Raw genomic sequence first — 18,970 nt, forward strand, 5'->3', positions numbered from 1 at the left:
ATGTATTGTATACATGTATATCATTATTTGTGTGCGATTTGTTTTGTCATGCAAAATCTTTGAGAGCTGTAACTTCTTATGTGGCAATGCATAAGAGGTTTTTGAACAATGACTTGAGTTATAGTCTTCAAGAGTTATTGCCATAGTTTGTAGAGAGGAATCAAACCATTGTATAAAAGTTGCATCCAAAATTACCGTTCTGATTCAGTTCAGTGTCATAACTCTATAATAATAAAATCAGAAAGGAACTGTTACGGTAGTTTGAATGAAAGTTAGAAGAACAACTTCTGGGAAAAAAATAGTAACTGCCTGCTTTTAATTGGCACTGAATAAAAAATGATCTGTAGCTATCTGATTTTCTTTTAGTTTTTTTCTTTTGCAATTGCTTCTGGGATTGGGAAGCTAGTTCAGATACTCCTGTGTTTTGATAAGATTCCTCTCAAATTCAGTCTGCTTCAGGCACCCATCCAGCTCATAGGACATGGGACTTTGTGGCGTAATGATCCTGTGGGATACCCTGCATGATCAACTCATCCCTCTTCGTTCAAATTGCATCTGTATGGGTTTTCCCATTCTGCTTCAGAATCATAACCGCAAACAACAGCAACAACAAGTATGAGGTTCATACAAGGAATTTGTATTTTGGCACATGGTGGAGTGACAACCCAGCATTAAACAACACAGGACTATCAACAACGTAAATGAACATACAGGACTCACATTATAGAACAACAGACACATAGTTTTATGGACTACGTGCGATGTGGAATAGACGATTTCTTCATACTAAAACTGGGGGGCAGTGTGTCCTAGTGTTTAGAATGACATATAGGTCTTGGGTTTGCAGCAGAGTGTCACTGTCCTTGAGCAAGGCACAGAACCTCTCCCTGTTCCAATAGCTGCAGATAAGAGCATCAGCTGAATGCCTAAAATATCAATGTAATGCAGCTAAGAAGGGGGAAATGACCCTAAAACTACAGAGTTGTGGCTCATTGAGATGTTTTCTTGTTTACCCCTGAAGCAGGACAACTCATGAGAACTTGTATGTAAATTGCGTATCTGCGTTATTATGTTGTGTGTTTATGGGGTTCATTTACTTGGTCACTGCTTTCCTTTGTGTCTTGTTTTGCAGTCAACCATGACCAAAACACATAAAAGGATTTCATGTGTGCCCCGGGGCAAGACACTACTGTTGTAGCAATTGCAGAAATTCTCTAGAAGTTACTCTACTTCTCTCTACAAGATGTATATAAATAGCAATTTATTCATTCATTTTCTTATATTTAAGATTTTGAGAAGAGAGTGAAAATCAAATATATCAACAAATTACAGTATACCAAAATGCTTATGTCCCACATGAAATGACTACCATTGACTTGAAGAACAGGGAAGTAGTCCATTTGTGTATTTTCTTCAGCAGAGATTTAGGTTTCAGCGTATATGCTATTTTCCCTGAATGTTCACATATTATGACATACCCAGAATAGCAATGCTTGGGTTCATGTGGTTGAGCACTTACCCTGCTTATTTTGTGGTTGTAAATACAACTTTATTTTTCTTTGCCCTAATTCCATTCAAAATCCACAGACACCACAGTAACAACGGGAGAGAGAGACAGAAACATGACAGAGAGAGAGAGAGAGAGAGAGAGAGAGAGAGAGAGAGAGAGAGAGAGAGAGAGAGAGAGAGAGAGAGAGAGAGAGAGAGAGAGAGAGAGATCTGACACTAGTTTGTGGTTCTTCTTCATCTTGTTGACAAGACTGAGAGACTCTCAATCAATTTTCTTTCTTCTTAAGAACCGTCTAACATTAATAAATAATATGATATACCACACCAGTCCTCAGAAGTTGTTAGTTGACTTTTTCTTGAGGAAGAGTCGAGAGGCTTTGATTCTGACTGGGAGTGAGAGATCAGAGCAAGGGTTCTGATCCTTGCCAAGCAGTTCACTAAGCTAAGCTATAAGCCTAGTGCGACACACAGCAAACTGAAACTGTCTGAGGGTTCAAATGGTTTGACACAGATTCTCAAGGTTCAAAGGCACTCTGGCCTGTCTCACTGAAACCCAGACCCACTGAGGAGTATTGGAAGAGAGGAGAGGAGAGAAGGGAAATGGAGATGGGAATAATACATGAGAAGAGAAGAGTTACTTCCAAATGTTCCAAGACACGACAACCAAGAACAATGGGGTTAGATATGAACAGACCTACTTCTCTGCTAAATCACCACTAATCTTTGCACTACGTTTAAAAAAGATGGTAATACAAATGTATAAATGTCTTTATTGCTTTTAGAGAGAGGTGTAGAGTGATGTTGATGAACTGACCAAATACCAGACAGACAGAAAAACAGAGAGAGTTGAAAATAACTTTGAATTTTGCCCAAGGAACATCGCCTTAAGTTGCATTGCAGCCAGTTAAAACAGAAGCTGTGCCTGTACTTTCAACATACTTCAGCTAATGGACTGTGCCAGCTGCTTACACTGCCTGCATTTCCCCAATGGACCATTATGAGTCATTAGTCTGAAGAGGACATCATTATGATGACTAGTGAAGGGAGTGAATGTGAATAGAATCAGGGACCGGTTCCTGAAATGCAGAGAGAGCGAGAGAGTACGCTTCAAGAGCCATAAGAAACAACCCAAGCAAACACTTGAGAAAATAACAAGTGTTCTATCAACTTCTGTTGTATTTCATGAAGTCATTTCACAAAATCACACGCACACGCACACGCACACGCACGCACACGCGCACACACACACACACACACACACACGCACACGCACACGCACACGCACACGCACACGCACACGCACACGCACACGCACACACACACACACACACACACACACACACACACACACACACACACACACACACACACACACACACATACACACACACAGAATAATGTATCCGAAGCTGTACGCATATATACTGAACATATTATTTGGACTACCCTATTTACTCTAAATGATGTAAGCTTTTCATTTTTGGATTTTCTTTGTATAGTATGTAGATATATTAGATTAGTTTAGTTATGCATTGAAGAACCTTGTCCGTGGTACACATTAACTTAACATCTGCTGTTTTTATCCCAAATTCTGTGATTTGAATCTTTGTCTTTTGTTTTTATATTTAGATATCTGTGAGGTTCTGTTGAGATGTGTACATAATATTATAGTACTAATCCTTCTATTGTGATTCCATCGTTATCTGCATTGTTTTAGTATTTGTTGACTATTTAGATATTGTTAGTCATGTTATGCAGATGTATGTTTACTTGTTCAAATATGCAATATGTTATTTAGATGTATGTTGTTTTCTTGTCCACAGTATTATTGACATTTACAGTATGTTTTTAAGATAGATGAGGTTTTATTTTTGCCTGCTAGCACAACCCTAACCCTAGTTACTTTGTAGAACTTTTTATTTTCCAAATACAGACTAATATTCTTTTATTTGTCTGAAAACATTTTACCAGGTGTCATTCATTCATCAGATTTTGAGCATATAGATGAAACATTTGATTATGATGGATGGATGGATGGATGGATGATTATTTGAGCTGGAGCGTGCAGTCCAACACAGACCCCTTCCAGACCACTCTACTCCCATGGGATGTCAGTGCAATAAATATTCCTGGAGACAACAAAAGTATTTCCAGAATTAAATTCAAATTTTCCAACTAATTCCTCAGAGCTTGGACTGCTCAAACATTGTTGCAATGATTTGGCTCCAAATTTGAGTAAGTACTCAGAAGAGGTTGATGGGGTGCATAGACCGTGCTGCCGTGATTGGCTATAGCTACCAGTAGTAGAGTACAAAAACAGAACAAAGACAGCCACAAAAGAAGAGGGAAAAGCTGCTCTCTGACTGCAATAAATATGAAACGACCTGACATTCACAGAGACCAGGCACGATGTCTGCACCATCAAGACCTTACAGACCACATGAAGCATGAACTAGGCTATCTACTGAAATAGTATAGTTGGTTTTATACAAATGCGATAGCTCATTATCCCCAAGATATGTGGAGCTATTTTTAGACCAATGAGGGGTATTTTTGTCACAGTACAATTGCACATAATGTGAAATTTGTCTTCTGTATTTACCCATCCTCCTAACTATTAGGAGCAGTGGACACCATTAATACAGCACCCAGGGAGCAGTTAGTCTGATTCGACTACTACTCGGCCTTAAGCCCATGACCCACCTAATTCCAACACATTTTGATAGTTTGGGATGACTCAGGGTGGAAGACAGGGTTAAGCAAATAGCAATGGGATTGGTATTTAAGATACTCAAAGGGACAGTGCCCTCATACCTGTCTAACTACTTAGTGAGTGACACCCACAGCCAGAGGGAGTAACCACGACCTGGTTTCCCCCCAAATTTAGAACAAACATGGGAAAAGTCTCACTCTACTCCTCCACCACAATGTGGAATGCCCTGAGATCATCCATTAAAGGATGTGAATCACTGGTTTCTTTCAAAACATTCATCAGAAGACCACAAGGGGAGGTAGATTTTATTCCCCATCGAAAGGAGGTGTCATTCACTGCCGCCATTTCTCCTTTTCTCCTTTGTACATATAGTTATTGATGATATGTGATATGTGTTGATATTCTATGCTATGTTGATGAATTGAATACATAGAACCACAATGCAAACAAGTCCCCAGGACTTTTTTTGTGTTCTCCTTTTAGCCTAAATGCCTTACTGTACAACATGCTGTTGACATTTCTGACTAATAAAGTATTCAATCAATCAAAAAAGTGTCTTGATCATGGACACTTTCTTTCACACATATTAAACTGGGGCCGGGGGGGGGGGGGGGCAAACCGGGGACCTTCTGATTCCTAGATGGCTTCTCTACCCATTCAGATGTGACGTAATGGCGGTCCCCACAATTCCTCTCATAGGGTGCGTGAAGTAGTCCAGCCCAGCCCCCCCCTTAGTTCCAGCTCACTGGCCCAAACATGAGGTCCACCGACCACCGGAGTCCGTAGCTCTCTTCCAAATGGGAGAGCCATGCATGGGTTTGGACCAAAACTGCAGTGCAGGAGTCTACCGACCAGTGGTGTAAAGTGACTATAAGTACATTTACTCAAGTACTGTACTTAAGTACAATTTTGAGGTATTTTTACTGGAGTATTTCCAATTTTCAGTACTTGTATACTTCTACTCCACTCTCCACATATCTCAGAGGCAAATATTATACTCTCAACTACATTTATTTGAAAACTTTAGTTAATAGTTACTTAGATTTTTATTGTTATTACAAAACATATACGTTGACCACTTCAGCCCTATAAATACTTCGGCTATTTGAAAATAGCAGATCTACAAGCTCGCAACGCAACACGTTGTGAGCTTGTAGATCGGCTATTTTCATAGGATTTGTATACATTTTTACATTATGATAATGTGTGAAAGGGTACATTCTGCATAATGAGCACTTTTACTTTTGGTACTTTAAGTATATTTTGATGCCAATACTTTTGTACTTTTACTCAAGTAAATGTTTGCATTGTATTTCTACATTGTAGTATTGATACTTTTACTTAAGTACGGTGAACAATGTGAGTACTTCTTCCATCACTGGAGGTTTCTGTTGACAGTGTCACAATGAGACCACACATAATTAAAAGGGTGAATCAAACAAATTGATTCAAAGAGGAATTTCACTTTAAAACACTTCTGGTGTCATTTTCTCCTCTACTTTTAAGTGCATGGTAGACAGTTTTTAAGTTGCTTAATTCAATATTTAGATCATTTTGATATTAATTTGATTGATTGATTCCCTCCATCCCCCTCCTATATAAGCCAATTAAACTCATTCAAACTCCATGTTAGAAAACACACTTCCCTAATTCTGGTGATTTTGTAGAGTAGAATCTAATAATTGGCAAGACACAAACTTTTTATTCTCTAAAAATGTTATGCAATTAATTAATTTATTTTTTATTTTTATTCATTTGAATTAAAGTAATTCACAGGAAATCCTGATAGTTGACAGTAATGCACGTAATGCACCTAGATCTAAATAATTGCATTCATTAGTTATGCTATTATTAATTAATTAATTTCCTTTTTTCATTAATTTGAATAGTAATTCACAGAAAATCCGCTAGTTGGCGGTAATGCGTGTAGTGTAGGCTACCTAGAGATCTATCAAGGGAGAAACAACGAAGAAGAAAGCGGAAGTAACTTGTAGTCGACAGCGTTGCCATGTCCGCTTATTATAAGCGACATTGGGCTTGTTTTTCTGTATACTTGCTTCTTATAATTGGTTGTTGGGCCGGGTTGGGTTGCTGTTTTTTTGGGCTTGTTTCTAAAGTGTAGTTGCTTATTTGGGCTTGTTTCCTAATGTTGTTTGAACCAGTGGTTCTCAAATAGTTTCATAAATGTTTTGTGCCAGGGAGCATTTGTGTTGTTAGAATGTTTTTAAAAACAAATCCAAATATTCCACATTTTGTTGCAAGAGTTTTTGAAAATAACTGACGTTTAAAATAGCCATCGTTTAAAGTGCTCATGTGGCCTAAGTTGCTTCTTTTGGGCTTGTCTTCCTAGCCCTGCTTGCTTACTTCTCTCACAACACCTGGCAAACACTGACTTGTAGTTGTCATGGCGGCTCCCATGTAAACGCGCTCATCATTATTACACTGTATTTATTCCTACATTTTACGAGGATTATTTGCATGTAAGTAACATTGTATATATTATATCTACCTGTTATCTGCGTCCTGTCATTATAAATACCCTCGGATATTCAGACGGGAACCGTTTATTGTGTTTTATTTACTGTCACTCAATCAATGAAACTGGAAGCATTCTGATGCTAATGCTGCTGTTTGATACATTTGACACCGTTGATACAACTAGTTCTCAGTTATATGGCATGCAGTGGTGTAAAGTAACTAAGTACTTTTACTCAAGTACTGTACTTAAGTAAAATTGAGGTATTTTTTTACTTTACTGGAGTATTTCCAATTTTCAGTACTTTCTACTCCACTACATCTCATAGAGAGACAAATATTGTACTTTTACTCCACTACAATTATTTGAAAACTTTAGTTACTTTGTAGAGTTAGATTATTATATTAACCATTTTAGCCCTATATACTAGTATTTGGCCATTTGAAATTAGCAATTGAAATTAGAAATTACAAGCTCACAATGCGTCTCGATGCTACATAATGTATGTTTTGTAATAATAATCCAAATCTACAAAGTAACTAGTAACAAGCGTTTTCAAATAATTGTTGTGTAGTAAAAGTATAATATTTGCCTCTGAGATGTAGTGGAGTAGAAGTAAAAGTAATGAAAATTGGAAATACTCCACTAAAGTAAAGATACATATACATTGTACTTAAGTACAGCACTTGAGTAAATGTACTTATTTACTTTACACCACTGGTAAACGTGGTGCTGTCAGTGGAACCTATTCTGGATAACATGATTTTTATTTATTTTTTAGGTTATAGAAGTAACAACTTCCAGGATCAACAATGAGCACTCAGGTAAACAACTGTTAGCCCTAGAATGGCTGTGAGTGATATTACACAGCCATTCTAGGGCTCGTAAACTATATATTTCCATTTAAAATAAACACGTTGGAATCATCAATAGCAATTACTTAAAGATCTCTAACAGTGACATTGCACTTTTGTCATTTCAGTACAGCATTCTGTTCAAGCAAGAGCACGGTGAGTACCTATTCATATTTATTAAAAAAAAATCACACCCAGTGTGAAGTGGGCGGTGTGGTCACAGTGGTCATCACAGTGATGGAAGTTCACTTAAAGAAAAGTAATATTGTGGACCAACCATTGTACACCCCTAACTTAAAAAAAACCATATATGTGTGCATAGTCCTATTTATAGGGCTATGCACATGTGTCATGTGTTTCACTAGCCAATCACAGTCCTGAATAGAGTCAGCGGTGGCCAATCACGGTGCAGGGTTAGGGGGGTACAATGGTGGCCAATCACAGCGCAGGGTTGGGGGGTACAATGGGTGGGGGGGTACAATGGTGGCCAATCGCAGTGCAGCGAATGTCGATGTCCAAACCTCACTTATAGGGGCGGTTTCACCGCCCAAAAATAAACAATTTCCACTAGAATGCAAGTTGTGGGTTAGTAGTGACACACTGCTGAGATATCACAATATCAGTAGTATCATTATGAGGTTGGGTAGAGGAGAGCCTCTAAGTATGAACATTTTCAGAGAACTCAGACCTCTCAAAGCAAGAGAGAAATTAGTTTAAATGTCATCATTTAGAATCATCCAGCCCATTTACACTGATGAATTGTGTCTCATTTGCACATTGTTTAATGTAGGTCATTGTTTTAATCCCTTGCCAGGCTGCTCCAATATCGACACTGTTTCTTCTACATTTGGTTCACTTTCACTAGACACTTCTCTGGAGACCACATTTTTCTCCATAGGATTGCCACTATAATAGGTCTGTTTCTTTTTTATTAGGCTAATAATGATCTAGGCTCTTTTGTTGCCCACGGCTTGTTAGGCTCTAATGCAGCCTGACAGTGTGTCGCAGGTTCGATTCCCGAGCCTGATGACCTTTTCTGCGTGTCACTCCCTGTCTCTCTCTGTCTCTCTCTCCCTGTTTCCTGTCACTCTCCACTACTACTGTCCAAATAAAAGGCAGAAAATCCCAAAAACTAATCTAGAAAGAAAAAAGAATTGGATGGATGCTGAGACAGTGTCAGATCAATCATGTCATCCATCACAAGCATCATTAAAACATTGCCAATCTGTACAAAAAAAAATGCCAAGGAGATTTGGGGCTATAGAATGCACAAACTTCTGTTTATCTCAGTTAGCGCATGGACCACATGACCCAAGTTTGAATTAGGGCAGGTACACACTGTAGGACTTTTAAAGTGGTAGGGGAGTCATCTGATCGTTAAGCATTACACATTGCAGGAGTTTATTTCTTGAAATCGGCTGTCATATATCGTTCAATCTATAGGGTTTTCACCCTATAGATTGATCCCTGACCAGGGATTACACACTGTAGGATAGTTCACTAGGATGCTATCCAGAGTCAGACCTCTGATTTTGTTTTTATTCCAATTCATTTTAACAGACGTCTCCCGTGATATATGCGCATCTATCTCTCTCTCGTCAAGTGCACGGAAGTAGTGTTGCCATGTCCGCTTATTATAAGCAACTTTGGCTTGTTTTTTCTGTAAAGTTGCTTGAAAGTGTAGTTGCTTATTTGGCCTTGTTTCCTAATGTTGTTGAACCAGTTGTTCTCAAACATTTTCATGGCAAGGACCCCCAAATTAATGTTTGTCCGCAGACCTCCCCCCTTCTGAAAATATATTGTGCCCTAGACCCCCATAAAAGATCTGTGTGGATTTGGAAAATATATATATTTTTTCCAAGATTTTCTTCTTTGAAAATAGCCCATCTACAACGTGAGCTTGTAGATAGGCTATTTTCAAATATGCAATGTATTTGTATATGTTTAAAGTGCTCATGTGGCCTTTAGTCGCTTTTGTTGGAATTGTTTTCATAGATCTGGTTGCTTATTTCTCTCGCAAAATCTGGCATCATTCTGTTTTATAATAATGTTTAACTTAATACAGGACTGAACGGTAACTATGCGGGGGATCTGTTTGTTGTGGTCAGGTCCAGCGACCTTCCATAACCACGGTGGCTGTAATGTGCTCTCATTGGCTGTAGCGTGCATCTCCTCGCAGGGTGGTCTCAGACCCTTTCATACTGTATGATACTGTGAGATGTCTAGTCGGCGACAGAGACAAATATCTAACCTGCTAGATATTTGAAAACGGTCGGGAAGCCATCGCCGAGCGTAATTATCGGGCCGCATCCTCTCGCAGAGCCTTTCACACACAGCGACCAAAACCTCGCCGATCACAGCCCGATCTGCGTCAGATCGGGGGTTTTGTTGGTGAGCCCCAAAAAAGGTCCTCAACAGCATAATCGGACCAAATATCCTACAGTGTGTACGTGCCCTTAGACTCCTGTCTTGCATGTCTCCCCTCTCTGCCCTTGATCTCCTCTGTCTCTGCACTCCCCTATATAAAGTGCCAAAATGTATCTTACCCAATGACGCTTTTGGTTGTGTAGCTACCATGGCATGCCATGATGTAACTCCAAACATTGGTGAGATATCTTGCTCCTTTGATTAGAAACTCTTTCAAACCCATGAACCTTAGCGTCCCTATTCTGGGCAGACCATTTGGCCAAAATAAGTGAACATTCAGTGAAAATTGCTGATCTACCAGCTCACAACATGTCGCAATGTATGTAGCAATTTTTTATATATGGTTTAAGTGATTAACATGTGTATTTGTTTGTCTCCTCAGCTCACGATGATGCCATCTGGACGGCAGCGTGGGGTAAAAGCGAAGCTGATGGCTCAGAAACCATCGTCACTGGTTCACTAGACGACATGGTCAAAGTCTGGAAATGGTACGTCTGTTTAGTGGAGTGGATTATTGGCTCTATATACCATACTGTCTTGCATGTCTACACTGACTGGCGTAAAGTAAGAAAAGTCAAATAGACTTCCAAGCCATGATGTGAAAGATATTTATTTCATATATTTCAGCTTTTTGGGTCTTTATCAGCGCACGCAATTAACAAGGATCTCGCTGGAATTTGTTAACAATGTAAAATTAGCTAAGAGATTCAACATTCATATAGTGATGTTCAAATATTCAGTACATGATGTTTAAAATGTGTTTTTCTTCCCTTTGCAAAATAATCAGTGGTATCTATTTTATCTTTTTTTTTAAACCACGTCCCTTAACCCATTTAGACCTGAAGCCGATTCTAAAAATGACTTCTAAATCCTGACTTAAGTCTTCTGAAAAACTTCAAATATTTATTCAAAAATTGCAAAAGAATTATGTTGCTATATACTGTACATAGCAACAACAATCCCAAAAGAGGTTCCCGTATTGAAAGGTATAGTTACGTATAGTGGTTCTAAATGGGTTAAATTAGTTTCACTCCATGTTTCTACTACAATTGGAGCTTATTCGGCAGGCTGTTCTTAAGTAGTATTGTATTACAGGTGTCCATCCTCAACAGGCTGTTGCAAGTCACATGCCTGTATATAAGTCTTTATATGTTAACTTTTCATGTAATCCAAGAGTAAAAATAATTGATCTTTACAGTTTAACTCACTGTACAATGTGAACCTCATATGCTCTGAACACAAATTTAAAAAAGGTACCAAAAAAGACTGCAATTGCTGTAAGTCACCACTGAAAATGTAGAATGTGCTCCCACCAGTCAGCAGGCACCCAACACTATAATTACCATCATTTTTTTATTTATTTATTATAATTACATTTTCTAAAAGTTAAATAACTGAACAGCCTTTTCACATAGGACCACAGGAAGTAGCTAAATAACTGAACAATTGCGCACCCTGTTCCCTTGAAGTTAGTTACATTAAAATGACTGAGAGCACATGTGCCCCTGCAGGTGTGATGAGAAACTGGAGCTCCAGTGGACTCTGGAGGGACACCAGCTGGGCGTGGTGTCGGTGGACATCAGCCACAACGGAGCCCTGGCTGCCTCCAGCTCTCTGGACTCTCATATCCGCCTCTGGGATCTGGAGTCAGGAAAACAGATCAAATCCATGGACGCAGGCCCGGGTGAGTGAGTGAGAGAGAGAGAGAAAGAGAAAAATCATACAGGAGGAAATTAAACAAAAAATAATCAGCAGACAAATTGTAACTGACACGCTATGAAGTTTAAGCCAATAAATGGTCTTTGTGGGGTTCTCTCTCCTGATTGGATGATATTGGTATCCTGACCAAAGAGCTGGAGAGACGGGGAGAACACTTACTGAACAAACCCTACATGGCAATGATTATTATTAATTTTTTTAAATCAGTATCATAACAATTACATGTCTAACATTTGTAACAAACCAAACCAATAAAACATTGGTCGAGAATTGAGTGAGTCATGATTAATTTAAGTGTAGAGACCTCCTGGCTGGTTCAGTAGACATGCATGCATTAGGAGGCACGGCTTGACCCTCATGCATCTGTGTCATTTTAGCTTTTAGCTATTTAAGCAACATACTTTTTTTCAGAAAACTAAATAGTAGATATGCAAGCTTACAGTGCGTCACTTCGTGTTTGAAAAATGTTGAATCATTTATATATTTTTTAACACATTTTCTCTGGGGGGTCCACGGCCAAATACATATCATTTTGGGGGTCCTTGACAAGATGAAGTTTTGAGCACCACTGATATAACAACATAAGCTTTTCAGAAAACTGTTTTTAGAAGACATTTGTAGACTCGGCCTCAGGTCTTAATGAATTAATATGGCGGCTCCGTTGGCGCATCGCTCCAATGAGCAGCGGCAGCCAATGCGTTATGTATGTGTATATGGTATACTGTGGATAAAAGGACCACATTTTTCGGATTCACTTTCCAGGAAACGTCCTCTGCCTCCCCAGAGATGTGTGACACGATGTGCTGTGAACCCTGCCCTGCTGGCAGCTAAATGCCATGTCACCTTCCATTAGTCACAGGCTGTTACACCCACCACCTGCTGCCTGGTTCATCCTGGTAGCAGTGATGGTTCAGGTAGTGAGGGCAGCATCACATCTCATCTAGTTATATAATGGATAATAGATTTGTGGGAATCTCGTACAATGTTTTCTGTCTTTTCATTGATTTCTGATGTTTTGATATGTTTTTTCCCCCTTAACCCATTAAGACCTGAAGAAGCATCTGTGTCACATTTTCATTTGAGCTAAAAAGCATTATTTTACACTTTGGCTATTCAAAAATAGCAGATCTACAAGCTCATAGCGCAGCACCGAGTGCAGCGCTACGAGCTTATATATCTGCTATTTTTGAAAAACTGTGAAAATGTGTGCAAATCTTTGAATATATATTGTTTAAAGCGAACATTTTTAACTCTATTCTTTGCTTCTGGGGGGTCCCTGAAACAAAATATTTTGAGATGAGGGTTGGCGGCCAAATACATATAATTTTGGGGGTCCTTGACATGAAAAAGTTTGAGCACCACTGATATAGAAACATAAGTTTTTTCAGAATACTGTTGGGATTTAGAAGACATTTTGTAGAATCAGCCTCAGGTCTAATGGGTTAAACCTGACATACCTATTCTGGGAAAAAATCTTTTGAAATGGCAGATCTGCTAGCCGGTCGTGGCGCATTGTGACCTTTAGGATTCTAAATCAATGTGGAACATTTTTGAAATACGGCTTAAGTGGTTATGGAGCAGTCCCCTCCCTTTTTATTATACATAAGGGAGAGATTAGAGAGATGCTTGGTGGGTTAGTATGCTAGAGCCAGCTTAAGGCTTTGTGTGTTAAGAGATTCAAGTGTCGCTCGCCATCCTCCAGCACCATGGATATCTGCGTCATTGGATCCAATATAGTGAGATAAAGACGTGGAAGGACTGTTAACACATTCTATAGTTCATGAACTGGAACTAAACCTCCCAACGTTTACCCTTCATTGTGTGTAGCATCGTCCTCTGTTCCATGGAGAGCTGAACACTTTATCCATCTATTTGTCTTCAAGCGCTTTCCCTGTCAAAAAAAAAGAGGATAAAGATGCTGATGTCTGTTGATGGCATAGTAGCTGAGACCTTTGTCTCTCTGGACATGCACTTAACCTCCAGCTGACCTTAGATCTGATTCCACTTGTACCTCCCCTACACTATCTCCTACTCAGACTTCTTTTAATGGGTCAAAAGTAAATATGCCTTTTTATTTTTACAGTGTGTGTGTGTGTCTCCCCCCCCCCCCCCCATTTTTTTTTTTCTAAATATTTTCTGAAATAGAATATAAAAAAGATTATTTCTTAAATATTGAGCCGTGATGGAACATGTGAGCTTGTAGAGCGCCTATTTTCACTATTGCTTAAGTACTTAATTCATAATGTATTTTGGTAAGTTTGGGTCCTGGGGAGACACCACATTTCTTATTTGGATCTCAAGCTAAAAAAGTTTGGGAACCTTTGTTCTAAATCTGCTATAACACAAACTGGACTGGATGGCCCAGAGAACAATTCTAAATGGTGCATCTATATAGCGCCTTTTATCCAAAGCACTTTACAATGTGCATTACATTCACGCATTCACACACCCAATGGCAGAGGAAACCATGCAAGGCACCAACCTGCTGACACCAGGAGCAGTTGGGGGTTAAGTGTCTTGCTCAAGGACACTTCAACACTAACCCGGGGATCTTATGTTTCCCAAGGGGCCGCTCTACCCCTTGAACCACTGCCACCTCTAGATCACATTTATAAAAATTGTTATATTTATGCCACTCTGTGTGTTTCTGCTGTGTTTTCCAGTTGATGCGTGGTCAGTCGCCTTCTCTCCAGACTCCAAGTACATCGCTACTGGCAGCCATCATGGGAAGGTCAACATCTTTGGAGTGGAAAGTGGCAAGAAGGAGTACTCACTGGACACCAGAGGGAAATTTATCCTCAGTATCGCTTATGTAAGGAAATATCACTTCATTCACTGGGTGCTGGTAGCATCTTAAGAAATCGCAGTAGTAAATCATTATAATAATGTTAAATTATTTCTTTGTCTCTAGAGATTCACCATTGCATTGCGTTCCCCTATCACACATTTGTTAGTTTTCTGAGAAAATATAATTAATTTGGTAGGTGATTGGTAGGTCAATTAAACGTAATGGTTACGTACAGAGTTAACTTCTGCCTCAGTGCTATCAAGATAATGGAGTGAACTGGTTAAGCTTACGACAAGCTCAGTTAGTGGTGTTTTTTTAAATGAACTCAACATAAAGCAGGTTGGGACTAGTCTCCTGCGGTGCGTTTGTCCTGAACCTGAAATTATACCTCACATTAATAATCTGAATAGATATAGTTTCCCAACAGGATGGTACATTTGGTACAGCATTTATCAACAGTGCTGTAAATGAGTGTGTTGTTGTGCTGCTATTGTATTTCAGAGTCCAGATGGGAAGTATCTGGCCAGCGGAGCCATCGATGGAATCATCAATATCTTTGACATTGCCACAGGGAAACTTCTACACACACTGGAAGGTATGTAGAACCAGCCATGTTAATGAGGAATGTAGAAGACATTAAGACGCTTTAGTCGTTTAGCAGATGCTCTTATCCAGAGTGACTTACAAAGTGCCAGTCGGAGAAAAGGACATGGTCAACTGAGTAAGTGCTCAAGGAATTGGAGTGCTAAGAAAAACGGGTACAGTATGTGCTTAAAAATAAATACATGTAGCATAATGTGGACATCAAACCTGGTATCTAAGTAACAGCATCATGTTACAACATTAAACAACATAACCTAGTATTAAGACCTCACTGCTCAATACATATCAAAACGTATTAGTATTATATTTGTTTTATTCGTAGAACATGTTTCAAAACAAAGTTTAGACTAGTAAGTGCTGTACAAAGCATAATCACAGGTTTTCTCACTTTCCCAGTCCAGGGATTCAAACTAATGACATTTCTGGTCACAAGCCAGCAACTTTACCCCCTAGGCCACCTGAATTGGGATAATATCACCTACCATTGTGGTGCACTTGAGTAAGGCTGTAGTTGTACTTTGCAGCTCCCAGTGAACAGTAGGAAACTATGGTTGTACTAGGTAGCTCCCAATGGCCAGCAGTAGAATACTGTGGTTGTAATGGAATGTGAGTAACAGTGTGATGTGTTGCTGAAAAAAGAGCATCAGTGCCCCGTGGATTTTTCTGATTTAAAACAGAAGGTTGAAAAAGCACCATTAAGGCTGGTGACAAAGCATCTTTCTTCTATGTCTGTGTTTCTGCAGGTCACGCTATGCCCATCAGGTCTCTGACATTCTCTCCCGACTCCCAGCTCCTCGTCACGGCCTCAGACGATGGATACATCAAGATCTATGATGTGTGAGTTAAATTAACGGTCCTATACAGGCAGGCTGTGTGATTCCATCACTTGTCAGACGGTGGAAATCTTAATGTCAGTTTCTCAAAGTTTCTTAACTTGGTTAAGAAAAGTCGGGTATGTGCTGTAAAATAAAAGAAACAATACATTTACATTCGGCTGTGATAAAGACCCACTCTGCACAATTAAAACCATATAAGACGCAGTTGTTATATTATTGTTAATTTACCATTAGCCATCACAATATTACTGATGATAAAGTAATACATAACATCAAGTAATGTAATTGTACATACATTTGTGTTTGCAGGCAACATGCCAACCTGGCAGGTACGCTAAGTGGCCACGCCTCCTGGGTTCTTAACGTCGCCTTCTCCCCGGATGACACTCACTTTGTTTCCAGGTACAAACCAACTGGTCACAACACTAATAATAATGTCAGCCACTGCCGTATGGAGATGTTCCAAACCTCCTCTCATTTCCTCTCCCCAGTTCATCAGATAAGAGTGTTAAGGTGTGGGATGCCAGTACCAGAACATGCGTCAACACTTTCTTTGACCATCAGGACCAGGTGAGACACTTAAACTCCATGGACAGTCTTAAGTCTGATTTCGTACGACTGTGTCCACGCCAAAATAGCTGATCTACAAGCTCGGAGATCTGCTGTTTACGGCACAGATCATTGTCATACAACCGATATTTATAAATTAGACAATCATTTGTGTGAAAAAACATGTGTATAAGAATAAAACAAAAGGAAATGTGTGTAAGATGCCACCAATATTCAGCATTGTGAATGTCCTGTCAAACTGATTAACAAGAAAACATGCAGGGGGTAAAAAAAGTTTTAAATCCTAGCTGCTGTCGATCATCATGAAACATATTTTTGAGATGTTTCTCATTTTTATATAGTCTGTCACGTTTTATTTGACTGCAAAGCAGAAAATATACAAGAGCTGTTTACTTCCTAATTTCCTATTAAATCTTGTAGCGTCACACCTTAATCCTCAGATGCAGAAGTTTCTCAGCATTTTTAAGTCTTGCTCTCAGCATTATAGTGTTTTTCAGGTGTTTGCATCAAGCTTGCAGGATACTTAGTTTTTTCTTTCATTTTTACCTTTGTATGTTTCCTCTTAATGCGGTTAGTAAAGAACTTAGAGATGCATTGTATATGTGAAAGATGCTAATTGTATTATTATTATTATCATCAGTAGTACCTCCTCTAGTCTGTTCACATCCTCTGCCCCTGCCTTGTCCAGGTGTGGAGTGTTAAATACAACAACACGGGGTCCAAGATCATCTCAGCTGGAGACGACCGAGCCATACACATCTATGACTGCCCCATGTGATACTGCTGGGTCAACAGGAACAACTCAATGGGATCGCTGAAGCTCATTTCCTAAACCTACGACGCTGTAGATTAATTCAGCTTTGGGTTTGAGGATAGAATGGGCACATTGTAAATGACTTGTATTATTTTGCACGGCCTGCGGTGGTCAAATAAAAACGTTTTTTGTAATTATTTTGCTCTTGCATTTCTTTAAATGCATCTGTTCCTTGAGCTAGTTGTCAGTGTTCAATATTAACAATATTTTTTTATATTGTAAACTATAGATAACTTTAAAGGTGTTCTGAATAAGTTTCCACAAGATGGCCTGATTCTCACATTTCTAATTTCATATCCTTTTAATACATTATGGAAAACGAAATCTCTTGTTTTTCTGAATTCAGCATGGAGGATTATAGATGAGTGCGAACCTTGTACTCATTTCTGATTTTCCATTCTGTCGGTTGAGTTAAATACCAGAACGTATAAGACCAACATAAGGTCTGTCCTTCATTCCATTGTTGCAAGTAAACTGTGATCTTGCACTCCACCTGCTGGTAAAGCTCAAGTACTACAGTCATAGCATGTGTTGTACATATCTATTTAAGTATTTTATTTAGATGCTTTTGTGCGTGATTTTTACCCCTTTTCTCCCCAATTTAGTCGTTATGCCTATTAATTCCTCCACACACATTTGTGTCACTGTGCTGTTGTATCTTACTGACTCACCTGCCAGTGAGGAGTCCCCTACTCCTCTCGCCCAACATTCCCTGGTAACAGGTGCCGCCCCCAGCCCGTAGGAATACGTGCAGTGATATCACCCTCCCCCGAACACGGGCCAATTGTGTTTGTTTAGCCGGATTCACCACGGTGGATTCGAATCCACAACCTCTGCTGTTGTGGGCAGGCACTTTACCACTGCGCCACCCGAGCGCCCTGATTAAAGTGGTGGGGATTTAAACCCTGGAAAGTTTTGGGCACATAGGTCAGGAGGAGGTGAAGTTCTTTGCACTATATCACTAGGGGTGTTAACCTCAAATTCTTTATTTTACCGGTATGTATATATATTTTTGTGCATCTCAATCCACGCCTATCCAATGATATGCCACTCGTTATATACAGCCTTATTTTGGGAAAGTCATTATAGGTGAACATGAAAAAAATATTAACTTTTTTAAATGTGAAACATAGCAAATACCTGATCTACATGCTCACAACGCATGGCATTTTATTTAAAAATAATTCTGAAATGACACCTGCTCACTCTTGAGCTCTTGTCTCTTATTTATGTTCATTCCTTTTACACTCCTTACCACTGGTCAGGAATCGTATGTGTATTAAATGCACACATGTCACTAGTCTAACCATGGCAGTGTTCAAGACAACTTTATTTGATCAGGTGATCTTTCACATATAAAGACACATGAAACCTAATTATGACTTGTTTCCCAAACATCAACCAAGAAATCGGTACATTTCATTTGCTCTGTGTCCACGTCGCTTCAGAAAATGTACATGAAATGGAACGAGTACATGATCAACTGTACTGACAAAGGTTTCATTTTTTTTCACAAAACATTTACCGGTTTAAAAACATTGGCACAAAAACTTAATTCACCAGTGGGATGTATTACATCTGAAGAGATTTAAACATAGTTGCACACCCTTATAGCTTCTCCAGCTGTTTTGAAAAACAAAACGGGCAGTGTGAGTTATATA

At 39.2% G+C, this 18,970-nt stretch overlaps 2 protein-coding genes across 2 annotated transcripts in view; one reads left to right on the forward strand and one right to left on the reverse strand.

The window, feature by feature from the left end:
- adpgk (ADP-dependent glucokinase) overlaps positions 1-18,970 on the reverse strand; it is a 270,498-nt gene that overhangs the window by 133,929 nt on the left and 117,599 nt on the right. The window lies entirely within an intron of this gene.
- On the forward strand, positions 6,610-17,446 carry skic8 (SKI8 subunit of superkiller complex). Its single transcript, XM_080437871.1, has 11 exons — positions 6,610-6,702; positions 7,480-7,522; positions 7,681-7,708; positions 10,362-10,467; positions 11,491-11,663; positions 14,362-14,510; positions 14,988-15,081; positions 15,833-15,926; positions 16,235-16,327; positions 16,417-16,495; positions 17,184-17,446. Exons 2-11 carry the CDS (start codon positions 7,511-7,513, stop codon positions 17,271-17,273), a joined length of 918 nt encoding a protein of 305 aa, XP_080293997.1. The 5' UTR covers positions 6,610-6,702; positions 7,480-7,510; the 3' UTR covers positions 17,274-17,446.

The sequence above is a fragment of the Gymnoscopelus braueri genome (assembly GCF_963280865.1).
Source record: "Gymnoscopelus braueri genome assembly, chromosome: 9".
Classification (NCBI taxonomy): domain Eukaryota; kingdom Metazoa; phylum Chordata; class Actinopteri; order Myctophiformes; family Myctophidae; genus Gymnoscopelus; species Gymnoscopelus braueri.